At 40.7% G+C, this 19325-nt stretch overlaps 1 protein-coding gene across 21 annotated transcripts in view; it reads left to right on the forward strand.

Annotated features, from left to right (window-relative positions):
* LOC135487393 (androglobin-like) overlaps positions 1–19325 on the forward strand; it is a 122504-nt gene that overhangs the window by 94326 nt on the left and 8853 nt on the right. For 12 of the 21 annotated variants that reach the window (XM_064770997.1, XM_064771007.1, XM_064770993.1 and 9 more), the window contains 16 exons: positions 2559–2700; positions 3481–3679; positions 3949–4012; positions 4494–4529; positions 5873–5938; positions 8205–8424; positions 8673–8699; positions 10798–10942; positions 11183–11297; positions 11961–12128; positions 12583–12727; positions 13092–13127; positions 13977–14024; positions 15643–15699; positions 18027–18384; positions 18818–18971. In XM_064770997.1, the coding sequence (XP_064627067.1) occupies positions 2559–2700; positions 3481–3679; positions 3949–4012; positions 4494–4529; positions 5873–5938; positions 8205–8424; positions 8673–8699; positions 10798–10942; positions 11183–11297; positions 11961–12128; positions 12583–12727; positions 13092–13127; positions 13977–14024; positions 15643–15699; positions 18027–18384; positions 18818–18971 (1980 nt within the window). The remainder of the gene's footprint in view (positions 1–2558; positions 2701–3480; positions 3680–3948; positions 4013–4493; positions 4530–5872; positions 5939–8204; positions 8425–8672; positions 8700–10797; positions 10943–11182; positions 11298–11960; positions 12129–12582; positions 12728–13091; positions 13128–13976; positions 14025–15642; positions 15700–18026; positions 18385–18817; positions 18972–19325) is intronic. The other 9 variants (XM_064770994.1, XM_064770995.1, XM_064771005.1 and 6 more) reach the window with 9 other exon arrangements.

Raw genomic sequence — 19325 nt, forward strand, 5'->3', positions numbered from 1 at the left:
AATTTAGCCTAAACCTGCTAAACTTTGATCAGGTGTCTTGATTTTAGTAAGGTCAGTTCTGTCACAGCTCAAACTTTAACAAGATTGTCAGCACAGAACGTCCAAAGTTTAAAAACTTTCGGTGATAAGTCTAACAACTTCATTGCGCAGATTGAACGAAAGATAATGTTGCAGTCAAGACGAGGCCGAAATCATGTTACATATTATTAAAACTTCTCAATATTGAAAAAAGTATGTATGGAGATGGTAGTGTACATGTATCAAAGTGTAAGCAAACAGTGTTCCCATCAAAAGAAATTTAGAAACGTTTGAAGTTCTCCTGTTCTTCCATGAATGGTCAGATTTCAAAATGCTTCAAATTCGCCAACTCGAAAAATGTCTGCCAACATCTGTGCTGTAGGTTTTCGTCTTGCGTGACTTGTGCAAGGCTGAGCATGTCTTGTCCATCTATGCATGTAGTCAAGAATATATAAAGATTAGTATTTCCCTATTCTTGATAGATTAGAATATACGCCCTTCTGCCTGATTGTACAAATGTAGAGTTCATGTTCTATCGCATGAAGTATTTCTGTGGTTATAATACAATGCTGTGTTACCCAAAAAATCTAGCCTAAATTTCCAGTATATTACTGTCAGCTTTAAAACTAATCTCAAAAATGGTTTTGGATCCCCAATTTTGTTAGCGTGTTTATCAAAAAGTTTGTGGATTGAAGCTCGTAGTTATATCGGGAAGGTTTTTGAAAGAATTTTAATGTTTACTCAGCAATCTTGATCTTAAGTTTATTCATTTGTGGATACTAAGAAATTTCTTTTTTATGGGATTTAACCAACTGAATGAATTAATTCAAGAAACGTGAATTTTTTCGCTTGCTTTTCCCCTCACTTGCTGCTTCTGTCCTAATCCCATCATTTTGCTTCCCATCATTTAGTGTGCATGTCAAGATCTTGGGAATGTAGATGTCCCATGTTGTGTAAGTGCAGATTTTACTAATATGCATGCTGAATTTAGTCAGAAAGTATCTACTAACTTTCATATCAAATAGAGTACAGATAAAGACGTCTGACTGTACAGTAGTAGAACCTCTGTATGCCTCTCTAAATGGACCTCTGTATACCTCTCTAAATGGGCACTTTCAGTGCTAAGGACACCAAACTTGTTTGAAAATTACTCACCAGTTCGACCTTCAAAGAACCTGTCTTCATTCAGAACAGCGTTTGTCAGTCCAGAGGGTGTCCTTAATACAGAGGTTCTACTACTGTACAGTCAGACCTCTTTACTGAACCCCTACACTAGAGAGGTTTTCCTTCTTGGTAGAAATGGTGGAGGTGAACTTTCTGTATTTCCCTTTTAAATGTGTAACATTTAGTACAATTTTTTGCATGTGCATGATTTGAATTTCATACTGGAGAGAAGGATTCCTTTCGACTTATAGCATGAATTATCGACTTATCGAAGCCTTTGCATGTTCTTTAGTTGTAGGCCTGCTAGCATTATTATCCCACTACTCTTTCTTTCATTTATAGCAATCATCTCAAAAAGCCAAATGAAACCACATTTTTAGTTTGCGAGATGACCCCCCTTCAAAATACACAAAAATGGATGTTCCTACTTCAAAAAGTCCATCATACGTACAATGCTTGTTGGTTCCACTCAACAAGAAACTCCATACATGTCCACTATTCCTATGATTGAATTGAAAGGTATGGATACCTTGAACAGTTCTAAGGCCAGAAAGTTTACAAAAAGAAAAAAGTTTACAAAAAAGATAACTCCTCCTCCAAACAAAAAAATAGTTTCTTTTGGCTTCAATCAAGTTTGAGGAAATTTACCTATCATTGGGCTAAAAAGTACCCCTTCCCTATCGAACATCAGAACTTCTATAGCATGCATCTATGTTTCCTAAGGGGAGGGGACGAAATTAACTGTCAGTCTCTGAAGTGGAACTGGAACTGACCAGGTCAAAGCAAAATTGATCTTGTTTGTTTATTTCATTCTCTCTTCTCTCTTGAAATATTCCGTCTCGTGGATATTCTATCAACTCGAAAAGACTTCCATATTCTAACTCACCTAACATATCAGGATTGGCAAATCGATCTGTTGTTCTATGAATTCTGGGTTTTTTTGTCTATTTACTGGCATCTGCCATGCTTATCGATCTCTAATCAAATTTGTTACTTAAAAGGTTAAAATTGCAATGATATTCGCCGAATGAATCTCTACAACAAACAAAAATGTATTCGACAATTCTAGAGAGGTCAACTCCAGATGTAAGGAGTTTTCCTTATATATCAGAGGGGGTCAAGAGATTGCAGACAATAATCTGAAATTATTTCTTGTCTCAGACAATTTCTTGTCACTTGACAATAAGATTCATGTCTAATTACAGAAAAACATTTTACTCTGAAAGCCTTAAAGCATGTCTGACAAGTGCTTTAAAACGTTTTGATACCTTTTCTGACATTCCAGTCCATTAGATTTTAGGCAAAGTTTTTGATGGTTCTTTGGAAATCATTGTTTACGATTCAACCTATTTATCATGTCAAATACTCTTCTTCAGGCTTCCCCGAAAATGGCCAAGAAAAATTCCACCATCAAGCGAGAAGCTAGCGCTAAATCGATAGAGCGACCTGGATCAGTAAAGTCGGCCAAACTTGATGCTAAACTGACTGCCAGTGTTGTAGCTGTGCATGACGCCAAGGGTAGGTACTCACATGTACCAATGCATGCGGTACAGTGCTGGTCATAAGTAATAGCCCCTGGTGTGCGCAATATAGCCTACAAACATTAGTATGATTCAAATCTGTGATACAGTTCACAAGTTCGTAAGCATTCGAGAGAAACGGGTGACTACCGTTAGATTTCTTGCAAGTGTTACAGTCTTACTTATGACCAGTATAGTAGAAGAGCAAATCCGACTTCTTGCACAAACTGTAAGGAAAAGGTTTGTCTGTGTGATTTTAGATGTTTGTTACTTTCCATCAACAATAATCAACCAGCTGTCAACGTCAAACTTTATTGGTATTGAATCATACCTTTTCATGGCAGTCTATCTTTTCCTGCTGAGTTGTTTAACCGCAGGAAGATTTTAACCATTTATCTGGGTGCATTTAAACAAGGCGATAATGCCAGAAAGGAGTAGACATTTCACTGCGTGATATTCGACTTGAATACAAATTGCTTGAATGCTTGAACTATCTTTGGCTGCTTTTGAATGACCATTAATCAATTTAATAAATAATGTTTTTTGTGTGTGTAGGCTAAAGTCCAGTGCTGATGAATTAACATTTCATAACACATGACGTGCTATGCACTTCATTTGCATCTGAAAAAACATGACGTTGATGTGTAGTCCACGTCGTCACCAGCAGCTTAAGGGTTAACCGCATGAATGTCACACATTTTAATACACTGTCACGCTCTTAGTTGCATAGACTTGCACGTTTAACAAAAGCATCAGTAACGAGGTATGCCATTTCCAGCTTCCATTGCAGATAAACTGCTTGCGTCGATCGGGTCGTTGACTCCAGCGGATGCCCCGTTGGAGGGGAGTCTTGGGTCGGAGCTTGGCGAGTTGGACGCGGAGAAACCCATGGACGGGGAGGAACCGGTTGAAGACGACGCAGAGGAGAAACCTAAAGACGTCTGGATGGATTTTGAAGCGTTCTGTAAATGTTTCAAGTAAGTAGAACAACTCAGCCGTTAGGGATCTCACTGTTGATCTTGGCTGTGTACCTGGCCATTATTTGCACAACTGGTGTAAACTTAAAGGAAGAATATAGGCCTTGACAAACTATGGCGTATTACATGCTGTAGCCTGGCTAGCTTTCCCCCCAAGACCAAAAAACTAGCTACACCCCAGTATAAACATTTGAATTCGTTTGAATTTGAAATATTGAATTCGTTTTTTTCTGTCTTAATTTAATTTATACTGATTCTTTTCTCCACAGGACGTTGTACGTGTATCACAAGACGAACACCTATCCCTGCAACCAGAAACACTCCGATCTCAAGGTAAGGCCTCGGATAACATCATCGAAAATTGCGACCTAATAAGTGTGTTTGTCAATAACCCTGAACATTGGTTCTTAATTGATGTGACGTTTTGATTGAATACTTATCTAACTTTGTCTTTACGCTAAAATGTGTTTGTTCTCCATTGCAATGAATGAAAGTAAATCGAAGCCAACTCAAAAGTGAGTTTCCCCAACTGCACTACTGTACAATCTAACTTGTAAGTTAAGGTAAGGCAGTACAATTATATCATGGTACACTTGAAGCTTCTGCCTATAGTTTTCTACACTGTAAGTTTAAGATAAGGGTTATAATTGTACCAATGCTTATAACTGTACCACTTTACCTTACATGAACAAAAACGCCCACAGTGTTTGAACCTGATATACGTAAACAAAAAAGATTAGTCTTTATTTATTCTGGACGTAACTGATGATACCGCAAACAAATAATTTGCCTCCATTTTCATACTTCCCTTTAGAAAATGGAACGAGTTAACTATTATTCCTTGTCCCAGGTAATGAGCTGTTGTCATGGTGATGCGATGTAAACAAACTCCTTGTTTCCTGGCGTGGATTATTATTTATTTTCTTAGTTGCTTTATATGTCCATGTCAAACAGGTGCCTGTGCTATCAAAATATATTCTACCAAAAGTCGGTCAATGGCAAAAGCCCGCCAAGTTTTAATTTTTTCAAGAAGAATTGCTCTCAAAAATGGTTTCTCTGAATTGCTGTCCATCTTAGCAGATTCCTAATTTATCCAGGCATCTTTTTGTCAAAAAACAATCAGTGTTTGTCACCCTGGAAAATCGGTTTCCCAACTTGCCGACAATTATGTCTACCACGCAATAGGGCCAGGGACAACCCAGGATTGTACTTCTGGCCATAGTGGCACTTAAAAATGTTCGTCCCACCTTGGAGAAGGAATACTCCCCGGAGAATAACGCCTCGAAGTGAAGAGTGAACGCTGAAGAAGAAGAAGAAATTTCGCAGGGTAGTCAGACTGGTTCGGTATTTGAAGTTGGGATACCTGACTCTCAGCCTGCTGGGGAACCGATTCTCCATGGTGTATGCCAAAGACCTGCATGTAAATGTCTGAATGTAGCTGGTTCCTCTTCCCGACCGCAAGGACAAATTGATGTGTTGTTGTTCAATTTTGTTGTACCCTTATTAAAACACCAGTGAAATGGCTTTAGAAGATGTGTTTAGAAATATTTTTGAGTTACTTAATAGGTAATAGCACTTTTCTTTTCTGCACTTGATTTTTATACATGAGAAAAGTTTGAAATGATCCTGATATTCTCTCTAGACCTCTCTTTGAAATGTTGAAAAATATACTCCAAAATTTTGTTGTGATAACTTTCGGTGACCTATCTTAACAATTTCAATTGAAGATTTGTGTGAATTTGTGTGTGACAAACTTAATTCCAAAACTGTAAAACTTTGATGTGGTGTTACCCGTGAAGTGCCCACTTGAATAAATGTCCTGCCAATAAACACGTGTCCTGCTAACATAAACACATGTACTATCCACATGGACACGTGTCCTACCCACATAAAAACGTGTCCGCAAGTAAACACGTGTCCCCATATAAACACATGCCCTGCTAACTTAAACACATGTACTGTGTCCACATGGATACGTGTCCTGCCCATGTAAACATGTGTCCTGCAAGAAAACACGTGTTCCCACCTAAACAGTGTCCCCACATAAACACGCATCCTACAAGTAAACACGTGTCCTGTTAACATAAACACATGTATTGTCCACATGGACACGTGTCCCAACATAAACACGTGTCCCCACCTGAACACGTGTCCCGTCAGTAAAGCATGTCGCCATGACCTTGACCTTTCCAGGGCGTCTCGTCCGGTGCAGGTAGTAGTGGAGGCGGCGGCAAGAAATCTGCACCGAATACAGCAGCGGTAAATATTCCCTCCACCTAGGCACCTCCTCCCTGGCTTCTGCACACCGAGTCCTCTCCTTTCAAACCTCCTCCGTAATCATCACTGCACTATCCACACCCGTAGTATCAAGAATTGATAAAGAAGACTCTTTATTAATTCTTAGTGTTATCAACTCTCGTCAGTACTGGTATATTGCTTGATATCTCCTGTAACAGAGTCTAATGCAGAACAGAAATCAGAGGAAACGTCCAAGTTTCAGAATTTTTTCAAAAGATGACACCAATCTTTACCAAACATATTAGGAAGTTGTGCCAGTTTGTTCAAAAGAGGGCACACTTTTTGTGGTAATTTGTTAAGAAAAGATGCAGTTAGTCGGGGAGACATTTTAAGGAAAATGGGACGGCACAAGCTTTGTTGCCTTTTTGGGCATGAGCTGGACACAGAACATCATGGGTCCAGAATCCTTATTAGATGTAAGGTAATATGGTACAATTAAAGCCAATGTGTGCATGTATTCGTACTGGCAGCTGTTTTTACACTGTGCAGGCTATGATTTTGCGGGGGTTGTAATTGCACCACTTTACCTTACGGAATGCTTTGTTGTTTTCCTCTGATTTTGGATAGTGAAGTAGATATACCAGTACATCATAATTTAGAGCATCTTTTTTCCAGTTTAGTTGGTTATGCATGTTCTCACTGTTGTGGTTACTGCATGTCTATCTTGGTTTCGTGGAATCTTTGAATTGCATGTGGGGGATATGGTGCTGTGATAATTTGTCTTTCCTGATATTTTGCACAGAGGTTTTTAAAATTGGTTGGGTGACTGGCTTTGTACCATGTCTATTGTTCATTTCATGCCAGACAGGGAGTGCAATTTAAATGCATCTTTAGAACGATTTGACATGTTTGATGAGCCTTTTTCAAAGTAGTAGACCCCAGCATAACAATCCTTAATCTAGACATCCCAACTTTTCCCAATTTCGTTGAAATAAGTTTAGTTATAATACCTTCAAACCCTTAGAGTTTAGACTAATACTAAATCTATCTTCTTAAATGAGGACATGCTGCAATGTTGGATTGCTGCAATGTTGGATTGCTGCAATGTATGTTGGATTGCTGAAATGTATGTTGGATTGCTGCAATGTATGTTGGATTGCTGCAATGTTTGATGGCTCCAATGTTGGATTGCTGCAATGTACTTTGGATTGCTGCAATGTATGTTGGATTGCTGCAATGTTTGATGGCTCCAATGTTGGATTACTGCAATGTACGTTTGATTGCTGCAATGTATGTTGGATTGCTCTGAGGTTGCATCGCTCTTCAAATAGGCCAGACTATCGCTATCCCCACTGGTTGACTCGAGTGTACACCGTCATATAGCATCCCATTTTGATTAGCTGGTAGTGGTCTTTCGGTAGTACCTTCAAATTGGCCATTGCTGGCAAGCACAAAAAAACATGCCTGTAGAAGCTAACCTATGCAGCTGTCAAAAGTTGCAGCCGCAGGTCCTGATTTCTATAGGCTCATACACATTCTTGGATGCAACGTGGCATTTTGCGAACGTGTTCATCACCAACACAGAGTTCTGTAGACCTATCGTCTGCTAATGTTGGCTCCTCTCGCCACCGCTGGATAGGTGACAATGGGATTTGCCGCCATTTTACAAAATGATTACGCATGTTTGTGCATTGAAACGTGCATAGTACAACGTAAGTGCTGCATGGTGGTTTGTCACAATCCTGCAGCCATATGCAGAAAATTGTGCAAACTTTGCTTACAGTCAAAATGGCGACCAATGCCTACAGCAGCACCTTTTCCAGCCGTGGGGTGTGAAACCAACATGTCGTCTGCTTTATAGACCTCGTCTGGCTTGATGCGTCTGCTTGATTGAAAAGTTTTGTTGACCATTCAGTGACATAAAGTTTGAAGAAGCCTAACTAATTCTAAAGCGCTTGCTTTGATTGGACTGCGAATGAGTAAAGTGTCACCCGCTACAGGGCATACGCTTCATGAAAAACATTAGGCGCAATGTAATTATTTTCCAATGAAATGAGCTTGAAAGATTGGAGAATGACTTGTTTAACTATTTGGCAGTATTTCTCATCTTTTGAATAGAATTCGTATTCTTTTGACAGTAATTGCTACATATAGCTTACATTTCAAACTCTGAGCCTGGTTGTTTTATAATACACTTTTTCAGGTAGATTTGTATATTTCTTTTGATGGTCGAATACTGCAACCTTCATCATCCATTATTTACAATTCCTGTATTAATTTTTTTCAGTCGTCTGGTTTGGACGATAGAGCGCCGCTGTATCTGTTTGTTGACAATCTGAAAGCGACCGAGATTGTCGTGTCCTATTCGTCTCTCTCGCGATGGAACGAACCACCGGCGCCACCTATCATTGAGAAGGTATCGCACGACAAGCTCAAGGTCAAGGGCGAGAAGAGCGACCTTGACAAGGAGATGTCGACCTTGGGGACTGGAAGCGTCATGGGAGATGGTGAGTGTCACTCTGGCAGGTTGAGACAGACTGGTTGTTCATTTCACTGTTTTTTGTGAAATCTGAGTACATCAATTTCTTCCATTATCTCCTGATGTCATTTAGACCCATCTTCTGAGCAGCATGCATCTCATTTTGCTGTGATGGGTCAAAGTTGTCTGTAGAATTTTATTCAACACGTTTATCACAGACTTTGGTTTACGTGTCTGATCGAAAAAATATTTTAGAATGATCGGTTTTTTCTTCAGCAGACGATACTCAAAGTCATAAAGATGGTAGGTAGCCATGTCTAAGTGTAACATGTGTAATCTGGCCACAGTTGCAGAATCCCTGACAATTCTCAAAAAAGGTCATCATGGCCAAAAGGTCATATGGCTAACTCTAACCAATAACCTGCTTTGAAGCATTTGTCAGGGATTTTGCAATCAAGCCCTAATCGGTAATCTGTAACTGTGTGTCGATGTAGGGTGAAATATGGACTGTATCATCATGACCAATAGCTTAAAGGCTTTGTTTAAAAATTTGAAATTTGAATTTGAATTAGAAAGTTATAAATTGTGTGAATACGTACTGAATATGAATTGCAACATCACCATTGTGTAGACTGATACAAATGCTGTGAATGCCAAGTTTCAACAGATTTGCGTGCATAATAACTGCACAAGGCAGTGTGCATGTCTATTTACCTGTACCACATGAAAACGTAAATGAAATTGTTTGTCTCGGCCCTTCAAATGAGATTTGAAAGTCTATTAGACCATGCAGGCTGACCATCTAAATTGGTCATAAAGATGTCAGAGAAAAGTTTATGAAGAAGATTCAGAACACTTTGTGAAACTTGTTCTGATAGGAAAAGCTATGTAGTTGTGGTTTGAATTGAAAAGTCCATATTTCATCGATTTATGTTGTTGCTCACATATGTAACACGTATCCAAAAACCACACCCTTCAGTTTTAAGTGAAAGACACTCTAGGTGTACATTTCAGAACATGTGGACTAATGTGCCATGTATGTGGGGGAAAATGTCAAGATATTATCCCCTTCAGGTCTGGTGGCCCACACAGCGGGTCATAAGGGGGCACCCCTGAGCATCGTTGAACCGCATGGTGTATCATGCACAATTTTAGAAGAAAAACTTCGATAAAATCAGTTACAGTACTGCTTTGTTATTCAGTAATGGTTGGACCCCAACGCCTAGCGCTTTCGTAGATGAGACGCTAATATTAAACTGGTTGGCCCTCTAGTGCTCAGCTGACCATACGCTATGGCATTGAGAGGCTTAGCAGAAACTTATAAGTTTGATAAACTTTTAGCCATCGGCTTCTGATCTATAAAATGAACTTAACAACTTAATCAGTGCTTATTGATGTGCTTAAAAAGGATGATTTCTAAATCCAATATCTTAGATCTTGGTTGGAAAATGGCCAAATACATTTATGTGAATGGCAAACAAATCATTTCAATTGTCTTGCCAATTCACGTCTTGGACATCTTTTGTGTGTCACTAAATTTGTTGTTCAATTTGCTGTTGTTTTAAAAAAATCTTTATGATTGCTGTCCTTGTTTGCTTTGTCACATCCCTTTGTATTTCTTGTGAGGATTCTATCTGATTAAGCATGCCATATATGAATGAAGGACAGCACACTGGCAACTAATCAAGTTACCTTTCAAAAATCGAGTCTACAAAAATAATTTAAAGTGATACTATGATGTGATTTACAACTTTGCGGAAATACGTCCGTTTTTAATTGTTGATCACAAATGTAAAGCTCAAATTTTCCATTTTTGATTAGATTTATTATAAAATCGCTGAATGTAAACCACCGCGACCGCGAAAATGTTCATGTTGTGACGTCATCAACAAAAACGGCATCGAAGCGAGTCATCCGGGCGAACCATCAATTTCTAGAAAATGTGCATTTCGATTCGAAAACCTTACCGATTTATGAGAAAGTGACGTAGTCATTTGTCAAAAACAGCTAAAACATTATATGGTGAAATTTGACACGGGTTACCCTTTAAGCGAAGCACACCGGCAACTAACATAACTAATCAAGTGATTTGACTGATTTGAATGGTAGCGCACTGGTATCTGAACAAATAACTGCTTTGTCAAATCAACAAAGGGTATCACACTGGCACGTGAACAAATGACTTCTTCGTCAAACAAAGGGCAGCACACTGGCATTTGATCAGGTGACCTTTTTGCCAAATCAACAACACTTACAGGAACGGCAGCACACTGGCAGCGTGACAAAGAATTGGCCATATTTACACATCAGTGCACACTGAGGCCATATTTGTACCACCTTACCTTACACTGTGGCAAAGATTCTCCCCTGGCCTGATCGTTTCTGATTCTATCTCCAATAGGTTCAACGAACCGTGAGTTCCCACCAATCTCGCCTGGGACACTGATCGCAGAGCCTCACTCCTGGAAGAGTCTGGTCACCGGCCAACCTATCTTGAGGATCAGGTCCACTGCAACCCGGGCTGCCGTTCTGAGCCTTCCTGCCGGGTAAGACGTCTATTACGAGGAAGTAGTCGACTTTTGATGAAATCCCTGTAGATTTTTCAGCAAGTTTTGTACCTTTTCGAGGCTTGAATGAATATCGAATCACAACGTCAAGCGCTAGTGACGTCGGGTCATCTGTTGTTAATTTCAATTTCTTCAGGAAGTAAGCAGGTTCTTTCATACCAGTTGTTCATTTTCCATTTTCTGTAAACTTGAATTTTCATTCATTCTTCAACATTTCAGACGTCATGTACTCAAGTTCAGCATGACCTCACCCCTTGGCCATCACGTCCATCTCTGCTCATCAGTACAGTTTGTGTTTGGGGACGAGGAGGCCGTCATGCCTCATCTTACCAAGGTTAGTTATACACAAGCAAGCAACAGGCTACCTGCAGTTTAGATCCTCTTCCCCTCGGCCCAGTCTGTGTTAACCTGAGCCCACCTGATCATCTTGCCCATCTTGCCCAACAAGCTCTCCCAATCTCCCTACAATCAGGTTTTCCCCTGAGCCTTCCTGAACCCTGCCGCCCAGTTCAACCCCTCTCCTTCAAGCTTGCCCCCCCCCCCTAATCAAATAAACACAGCACATACTTCAAACATAGGCTTCTCCAACACCACACACTGCAATATTCAAGTCTAAACCTCCTCAATATCCTGCCAACCAGCTTAAGCCTAAGCTCCCTCTCCCTGAACAATCAGGTTTTCCCCTGAGCCTTCCTGAACCCTGCTGCCCAGTTCAGCCCCTCTCCTTCAAGCTTGCCCTCCAATCAAATAAACACAGCACACACACTTCAAACATAGGCTTCCCAAACACCAAACACTGCAAAAAAATGCAAAACTCCTCAATATCCTGCCAACCAGCTTAAGACTAAGCTCCCCTCCCTGAACACCGAGTTCTAACCTTGCCACGCCCCCACCTAACTAATCTCTTCGACCTAAAGACACTCTTAATCCTTTTGAGAAATAACCTTATGGAATCGTAATGCTCTTGAAATTAATGTTGACATTTCCCTTTTTCCAGGAAAGTTGTCGGTTTGTTGATAACGCCACCCAAGTGCTGTCGAACGTCGGTAAATGTATCAGTGTATTCAACGACCATGCTGCCTTTACGCAGGCCTGGGAGGAACTGCTGAATTCACACTGTCCGTACAGGAACAATAAGCTCATCTCGAAACATCAACACTTTGCTGTAAGTAACCGGCACACCCTTGCCAAGGTGGTTAACGAGGGTGAGCAGTCGCCACAGTGGACGAGTGTCTGACTTGTGATCAGAAAGTCGTGATCAGAAGTCGTGATCAGAAAGTTGTGATCAGAAAGTTGTGGTCGGAAAGACGTGATTGGAAAGTCCTGATCGGAAAGTGGTGATCACCCAAGCCTGATTGGAAAGGGGTGATTAGAAAGTCGTGATCGAAATATTGTGATCAGAATGTTGTGCGGACATGCACACCCATGGCTCAACCTAAGGGAAGCCAATTTTAGATTTCAGAATGAGAATTACGACTCTACCCTTGTACAAATTCGTGAGGTATTCTTGACGGCTTTGAGACAAGTGTATGTTTGAGGTATTCCTTGATGTCCCCAGATGCCTAAAACTTGAATATTATCTTTAGGGAAAGTAAGGTTGTATTTTCTTGCTGTTCCAGGTATTCAATGATGCACTGTATTCAACTCTGAAGAAGTCGCTGACCGATTCCTTGAATCCTGAGATGGCCTATGCGTGGAAAGTCTTCAATAACGATTTGACAACTAGAAACCCGTTAGGCCTGCCTTACGGGAGCAGTCGACCAGGTAGGATATTTTAGATGCAGAGAAGGCCTCAAAGAATGGCAACATTTTAAACAGTGGTTCGGGGGTGAACCTTTGCTCCCCCAGAGGTAGATAGGCAGGCTTATGGAACAAGCATCCTAAACTGTAAAGGCAATCGATCATCCAACGAGTCTGGATTCAGTTGGGGGGAATCTGCTGGGGACATGCTTTAAAAATGAAAGAATCGGGCTTCAGATTTTTGGGGAGACTGGCCTCCTTAGCCCTGGCAGGCAGCCAGTCTAGGAGAAGGGAAACTCTGATATAAAACCCGGGCAGTAAATGCCCATAAAAGTCCACCAAAGTCGAATTCGAATTTCCCACCAAATAATTTTGTTGCCGGTTTCAGAATCCCAGCCTACTGGGCCCTCCTCTAGCAGTCATGGTATGTATGTTGCTGACACCTCTTAGAAGCAACACCATTAACCCCAAAAAACACTGCTAAATAGCCAATTCCATTTCAGTTTTCTGCAATTAGGCATGTGTGCAGTCAGTTCCATTTCAGCTTCCTGCAATTAGGCATGTGTGCAGTCAGTTCCACTTCAGCTTTCTGCAATTAGGCATGTGTGCAGTCAGTCTGCAATTAGGCATGTGTGCAGTCAGTTCCATTTCAGCTTCCTGCAATTAGGCATGTGTGCAGTCAGTTCCACTTCAGCTTTCTGCAATTAGGCATGTGTGCAGTCAGTCTGCAATTAGGCATGTGTGCAGTCAGTCTGCAATTAGGCGTGTGTGCAGTAAGTTCCATTTCAGCTTCCTGCAAATAGGCATGTGTGCAGTCAGTCTGCAATTAGGCATGTGTGCAGTCAGTTCCATTTCAGCTTCCTGCAATTAGGCACGTGTGCAGTTTTCATTCCAATAGTGCAAATTCTGTACCTTGCAAATCATTGCTAATTAGTAATTAGTCCAGTCCAGTATTTTTCGTTTCAGTCCTGTAGGCGATCTTGTGAGCGATTTTGCCTGTAGAGTAAACCCTAACCTGCTGAGTCAGTGTGGTAGTTTTTCGTTTTTTTTAAGCAAACATTTGACCATTGTCGAAATATATAACAAATGTATTTCATCCCATCTGAGACACTTCATTAGAGTGCAGACTAATAACCGAGAGGTTGCGGGATCAAATCCCATTTGCGACACTTCATTCTTTCTGGCGCTGGAAGCCTTTTCAAGCCACCAAGTGCACATGAGGTCGACCTTTAAAAATTTTTACGAATTATTTAATCATTCATTATCTTTTCAGCTACTGGTGCCACATCCCATCGAGGGTCGGCAAAACCTGGCAAAAAACGTAAGTTTCCAATTGACGGGTCAAAACATGTTTATACACTTGCACGACACAAAGATAGCTCTTGCACAGCTTGGAGTGGTCTCGGGTTCAACTTCCTAGATTTCAAGCTAAAGTTTAATATTCTTGGGCTATACACGTCGTCCTGAAAAGGGAGTGTCCTTATCAAACCTGAGAATATCAGTGTCCCTTGTCAATCCCTGTAACTTATGTTCTCTGTTCTGTCAAGTTATGTTATTTTCTGCTGAAACTTTTCTCTGTTCTGAAAAGTTTTGCGTAAATTTTTTCCAAAATTTAACTGAAGTCTCAAACAACTACAGGGTTCCCCCAGGAGTCATAAACAGGAAGTTACCAAAAACATTTTACATCAAAAAATACTTTTTGGCTGAGTCATCCGAGGGGTGACTGTTCTCCCCTGGAGGAAATCCTAAATGTCTCTTGTGGTCTTTCTTGGTATCTTTTCAAGTGTCTGATAATTATTTTGGGTCACCCCTGTTTTGTATAAATCAGTTATTGATCATGTTGTACGCATGCTTGTGGTTGAAACTGACTCAACTTTTCCCTTTGAATTTAAGAAAAAAGTGTCACACCCCATTCGCGTAGTGCGCTAGGCTTCACCCCAACAGGTAACATGTTTGAAAAAACACCACATTTTTGGTTGAATGAAAACTCACTTGGTTTGGGTAAAATTCCATTGTCAAAAGCAGGAATACACTTCCCACATTCTATTTGGCAGCCTGTTTTGCAATTCACACTTTTTTTCAAATCACGAATTTTCACAACACGCTGAAAATTTTAGAAAACATGACGCATGACAAATTTTTTTCACTTTATCGACACAATTTGTGGTCACTGTTTGAATACAAGCATAAGCGGGCACTAAGCAAATTTTGAGAAGACAGTTCTTCCTTTTTCCTGGTCTATCATTCTGGCCCTGAACTCCAAGATATGTTACCTTAATTATGATACCAACATTATGTTCTACGTAACACTGCACATACTGGTAGAATTTAACAGTACAATTTGTTTACAGGTAGGCCACCATACCCCTTAAAATATCCCATGTGCCTGTTGAGAAAACTTCTCATTCCTTATCCCAGAAAATCTGAACCTCAATCTCGTGTTTAACTCGAAGACCGCCATGACCGTTAATCTACGTTTTGAAAAGTCAACTGTCGACGGTCAGGGACGTAGATCTACGTCCAACCTTCAGTTCATCGAAATGCCAGTAGCAGTGTTTAGGATGTTTTCTGCCTTGTTGTGCAATTTGCATAATGGAAAAAAGCGTGCAATCCTGGCGCAAAGGGGACCTTTGTTTTTACCTCTGGCGGTCAAAGAGTTAAATTCTGTCACCATGTCTTGACAAAATCTTGACTGAGAAGTCTCAACCCCCCCCACACAGAAAAAGGGCATCTTCTCTTTAGACTAAAATGAAGTGCACCAAGGCAGTTTTTCCAGTTAAAAAATCTTTAGGAAATTTTTGCCTTTTTGAACGCGGCGAAAAATTTATTAAAGTATACACTTGATCTCAAGTTAGGATGGCATTTTTCTGTGTGAGTCAACTTTTCCCGCCCCGTCATTTATCTAATCCAACTCTCTTATGTACATACAATATATCCAGCGGCAGCGAGTGCATCCACCACTCAACAGGACCTTAAACAACAGCAACAACAACCAGGTAATTGCGTCGGTAATTTCGGAAAACCGTGTGGCACCGCTTAATCGCACTTTACCTGTAGTCATTTTATGCGCCCTAACCGCTTTTTACCCATTTTGCATTTTATTAATTTTACCCATTTTGCATTTTATTAATGGTAATAGATTGTTGTATTGATTTGCTTGGTTATGAAATGCATATCTGTCTCTCGTGGCAGTCTTTGTTGAAAAAATGTTTGTTCAATGAAAAATTTACGAAAACCACTGGGGGGGATACTGGGAGGCAATTAGAACTTAAATTTGGTACGTCAAAGTTCGACAGGGATGCCCTTGACCTGTTTTAGAGGAGACAGAAATGTATAACAGTATTTGAACTAGTTATTGTATTAATTCCATATTTAAGAAAATGTATTTCAACTAGAGACAATCGTACGTAATAGCAGATCTAGAAGTTAACGAAAGGGGGCGGGCCTACCTAGAAGGGACCAATTGTGTGATCGTGGAAACAAGGGGGTCTGGGGGCCCTCCCCAGAATAAATGTTCAAGTGCCAAGCTAGCATTTTTTGGGCAAATGACATGTCTCAGATTATTTGCGTTGTTTGGGAGATCGAGGCACCCTGAGAAAATCATTGGACAAATCCCTGACAAAAATGGAGGGGGAGGTGCACCTCAGTTCACCACTGACAGGGTTGATCATGTCCTCCGCTGTCAAAATACATTTCCTTGCGAGAATTATGTTCTCATTTGCAAATCAGTCAGAAAGTTGGATTCATTTAAGTTAATATATCTATCAAGAAAAACATCTCCAGTACCAAACTTAACTCCTGGCTCTGACCGTTTGTTATTTTCATGATTTTCGTAATTGTAAAAACCAAGAATAAATAAAGACTAGTCTTTACCAATTCTTGATAAATCATGTTGTTTGATCTGGTGACGGGTATAATAGGTGTTGGTGTGTGTAATATGTTGTTGTTTGATAAAATGACCCATGCTTACCTCATAAATACCACTCACCATTACCCTTTCCTTAATGACATTTTCTCCCTATAACGTACCGACAACATGTACAACAGTCAATTGAAAATAACCAAATCGTCAACAAAATTACGTCATCAGAAGTCTGTTCTTATGAAATAAGGGCATCCTGCTTTTCCACATCCAGACTTCCTTTCCCACTCAAACATGTCAAACACATAAATAGTGGGATTGGGAGTCCAGGGGCATAGCCAGCACTGGGGCAAGTGCCACGAAGAAGACAGCAAAATTTGTGTTTTTCACCCTGAAAAATTTCAAAAAGTGTCATTTCACCCCCAAAGTGCCTTCCCCCCCAGTCTGAAAAGCCAGCTATACCCCTGGTGTCAGGATGATATCCAACCCTCTGCTACATGTACCTACCTCAAAGTTCCCATCCATTCAGAGCTTCTCCCAATGCCTTGAAGAAAGCGCCCCGCAAACAATCGATTCAATTGGCTACAACCTGCGATTGAAATCGCATGCGACGATAAGCGCTCATTTAGGTCACAGCGACCTCTGGGTCAATATCAAAACCCAGCGATACCGGTTTTACCTGGAGCGATTATAATCACAGGTGTCTGCAATATAAAATGCTTGTTTGCGTGGCGCTTAATGCAAGCTTGTTTTCAGTCTAGGTGTTTAGTGAAATTGAAATGGTGTAGATGTTGTGTAGCATGCAGTTCCCCTGTGGTACATCCATTCCGTTATTATTTATTGGGAAGCGTGGTTGCGCAGTAGAAGAGCGTCCCACTTGCGTTCGGGAGGTCGTGAGTTCGAGGCTCAGGGTTTGTCCCTTGTTCCTTTCAACTGGCACAAGAAGTGCTTTACAAGTGTTGCACAGTATGTGCCCTCCTTGGTTTGGACAGAAAGATTTCTGGATTAGACTGGGGAATGAAATTCATTCCCCAGTCTCAAAGCGCTTTACATTCAATGTAAAGCGCTTTGAGACAGGACAGTTGTACATTATGCGCTATATAAGAACTTACATTTTGTAATATACCCTCCTCAACCTGTACACAATGTGACCCCATCATACCAATTCAGGTAATGTGTTGGGTCACGTGTGCATTTATGTTGTCCAGTTGTCTTGATATTTATTATAATGTAGTATTTAATTCAGAAAATCTAATTTGAGTCATCATCATGTTCTTAAAACGCTAACCAATATTCTGCCTTAACCAAAAAGTTAGGTTAATCATTGTAAAAATTTTTGTTCCTGAGAACCATTGCACCCATACACCACAGATTCAGAGTGACTCAGGATTTTTTCACGATATACCCAGGTCTTTCCTCATCTCGAGATCTTCATATATCAGATCGTTCCATCTTTCACAGGTGAAGAGAAAGTCGCAGAAAACTGGGTCAACCGCGAGCCGACTGCTGAAGAGCACGTAGCTGCTGTCAAAATCCAGAAGTGCTACAAGGGCCATTTTGTCCGTAAGGCGTACAGGTCTCGTCACAGCGGCACGGAAGAGAATCTCCGGGTTCAAGAGATCCTGCAACGGGCCTGGGCCATCATGGAACCAAACGTCGAGCAATACGGACTCCAGCTGTTCAGGACGATGTTCAAGTCAGACCCGGAGATGATGTCGTATTTCCCATTCCACAAGGACGAGTGGAATAAGATCTCGTATTCCGACTATAATGGCGTCTACCCTGAGCAGCCGCCGAACACTTGGTTTGTCGTATTCAGGTGAGAAGAAGTTGGTTTGTCCCCTCATGGGATGATGCCCCTCCTTGGCCTTACCGTAGCAGACTGAGAGCTTCTGGAGCAGTCTGCAAAGAGTCTGATAAAAAATCCTTGGTCATCCTTCAACATTTGGTCCCGAACATATCGCTGTGACTTTCATGTAAGCACAATTATGGACTTACTTGAGCATTATCTAGAATATTAGAATGAAACAATCACTTGGGCACTCATTCCACAATCATGACGATGAAATTTTTTTTCCAAGTCAAAAGTTTTTCATGTTAATTTTCTGAATTATGTTGCCGTCCAATCTGTCCGAGGCCTTCAACCAAGTAAGGAAATTACATTGGGAGACGGCCAAGCTTTCATCTTTTTATAAGCTTCAGTAAAATGTATTAACTTTTAGTGAACTAACTCTTTCTTCTTTTCCTTCCAGAGAGATATTCTATGTGACGGAGGAGACATTAGTCGTACCCAAGTTGTACGTGCCGATTCCAACGTGCATGCTACGAGTAATCAACAATGACACCAGCGAAGAAATACCACGGGTTTTCCAGAAAGTTGCTCCTTATGTTTACAAGAAAAATAAGGTAATTTAAACACCTTTGCTCCTGAATGACGTAGAGCTACGTTTTTCGTGCCGAACTGTTGGGTGCCCATGGACGTAGATCTACGTCATCTTACTGGGAGAGTTCAATTGACTCTCTTTGAAACAATGTCAACTACATGAACTCCAGGCAATTATCTTTTATGGAATGTTTTTAGAGAGAGGTAAAAAATGGTAAAATGCAGGCACCGAGTGGAGTGGGTCATTTGTGTGCCCTGGCAGACTTATCAGGAACAAGCAACATCAGTTTTGTGTCTCATTTGAAGGATGGTACAATGAATGGTAAAGTGTCTCGCTCAAGGACGCTATCTCCCTGAAAGAAAGAAAATAGATCATC

Source organism: Lineus longissimus, chromosome 5 (genome assembly GCF_910592395.1).
Source record: "Lineus longissimus chromosome 5, tnLinLong1.2, whole genome shotgun sequence".
NCBI classification, from domain to species: domain Eukaryota; kingdom Metazoa; phylum Nemertea; class Pilidiophora; order Heteronemertea; family Lineidae; genus Lineus; species Lineus longissimus.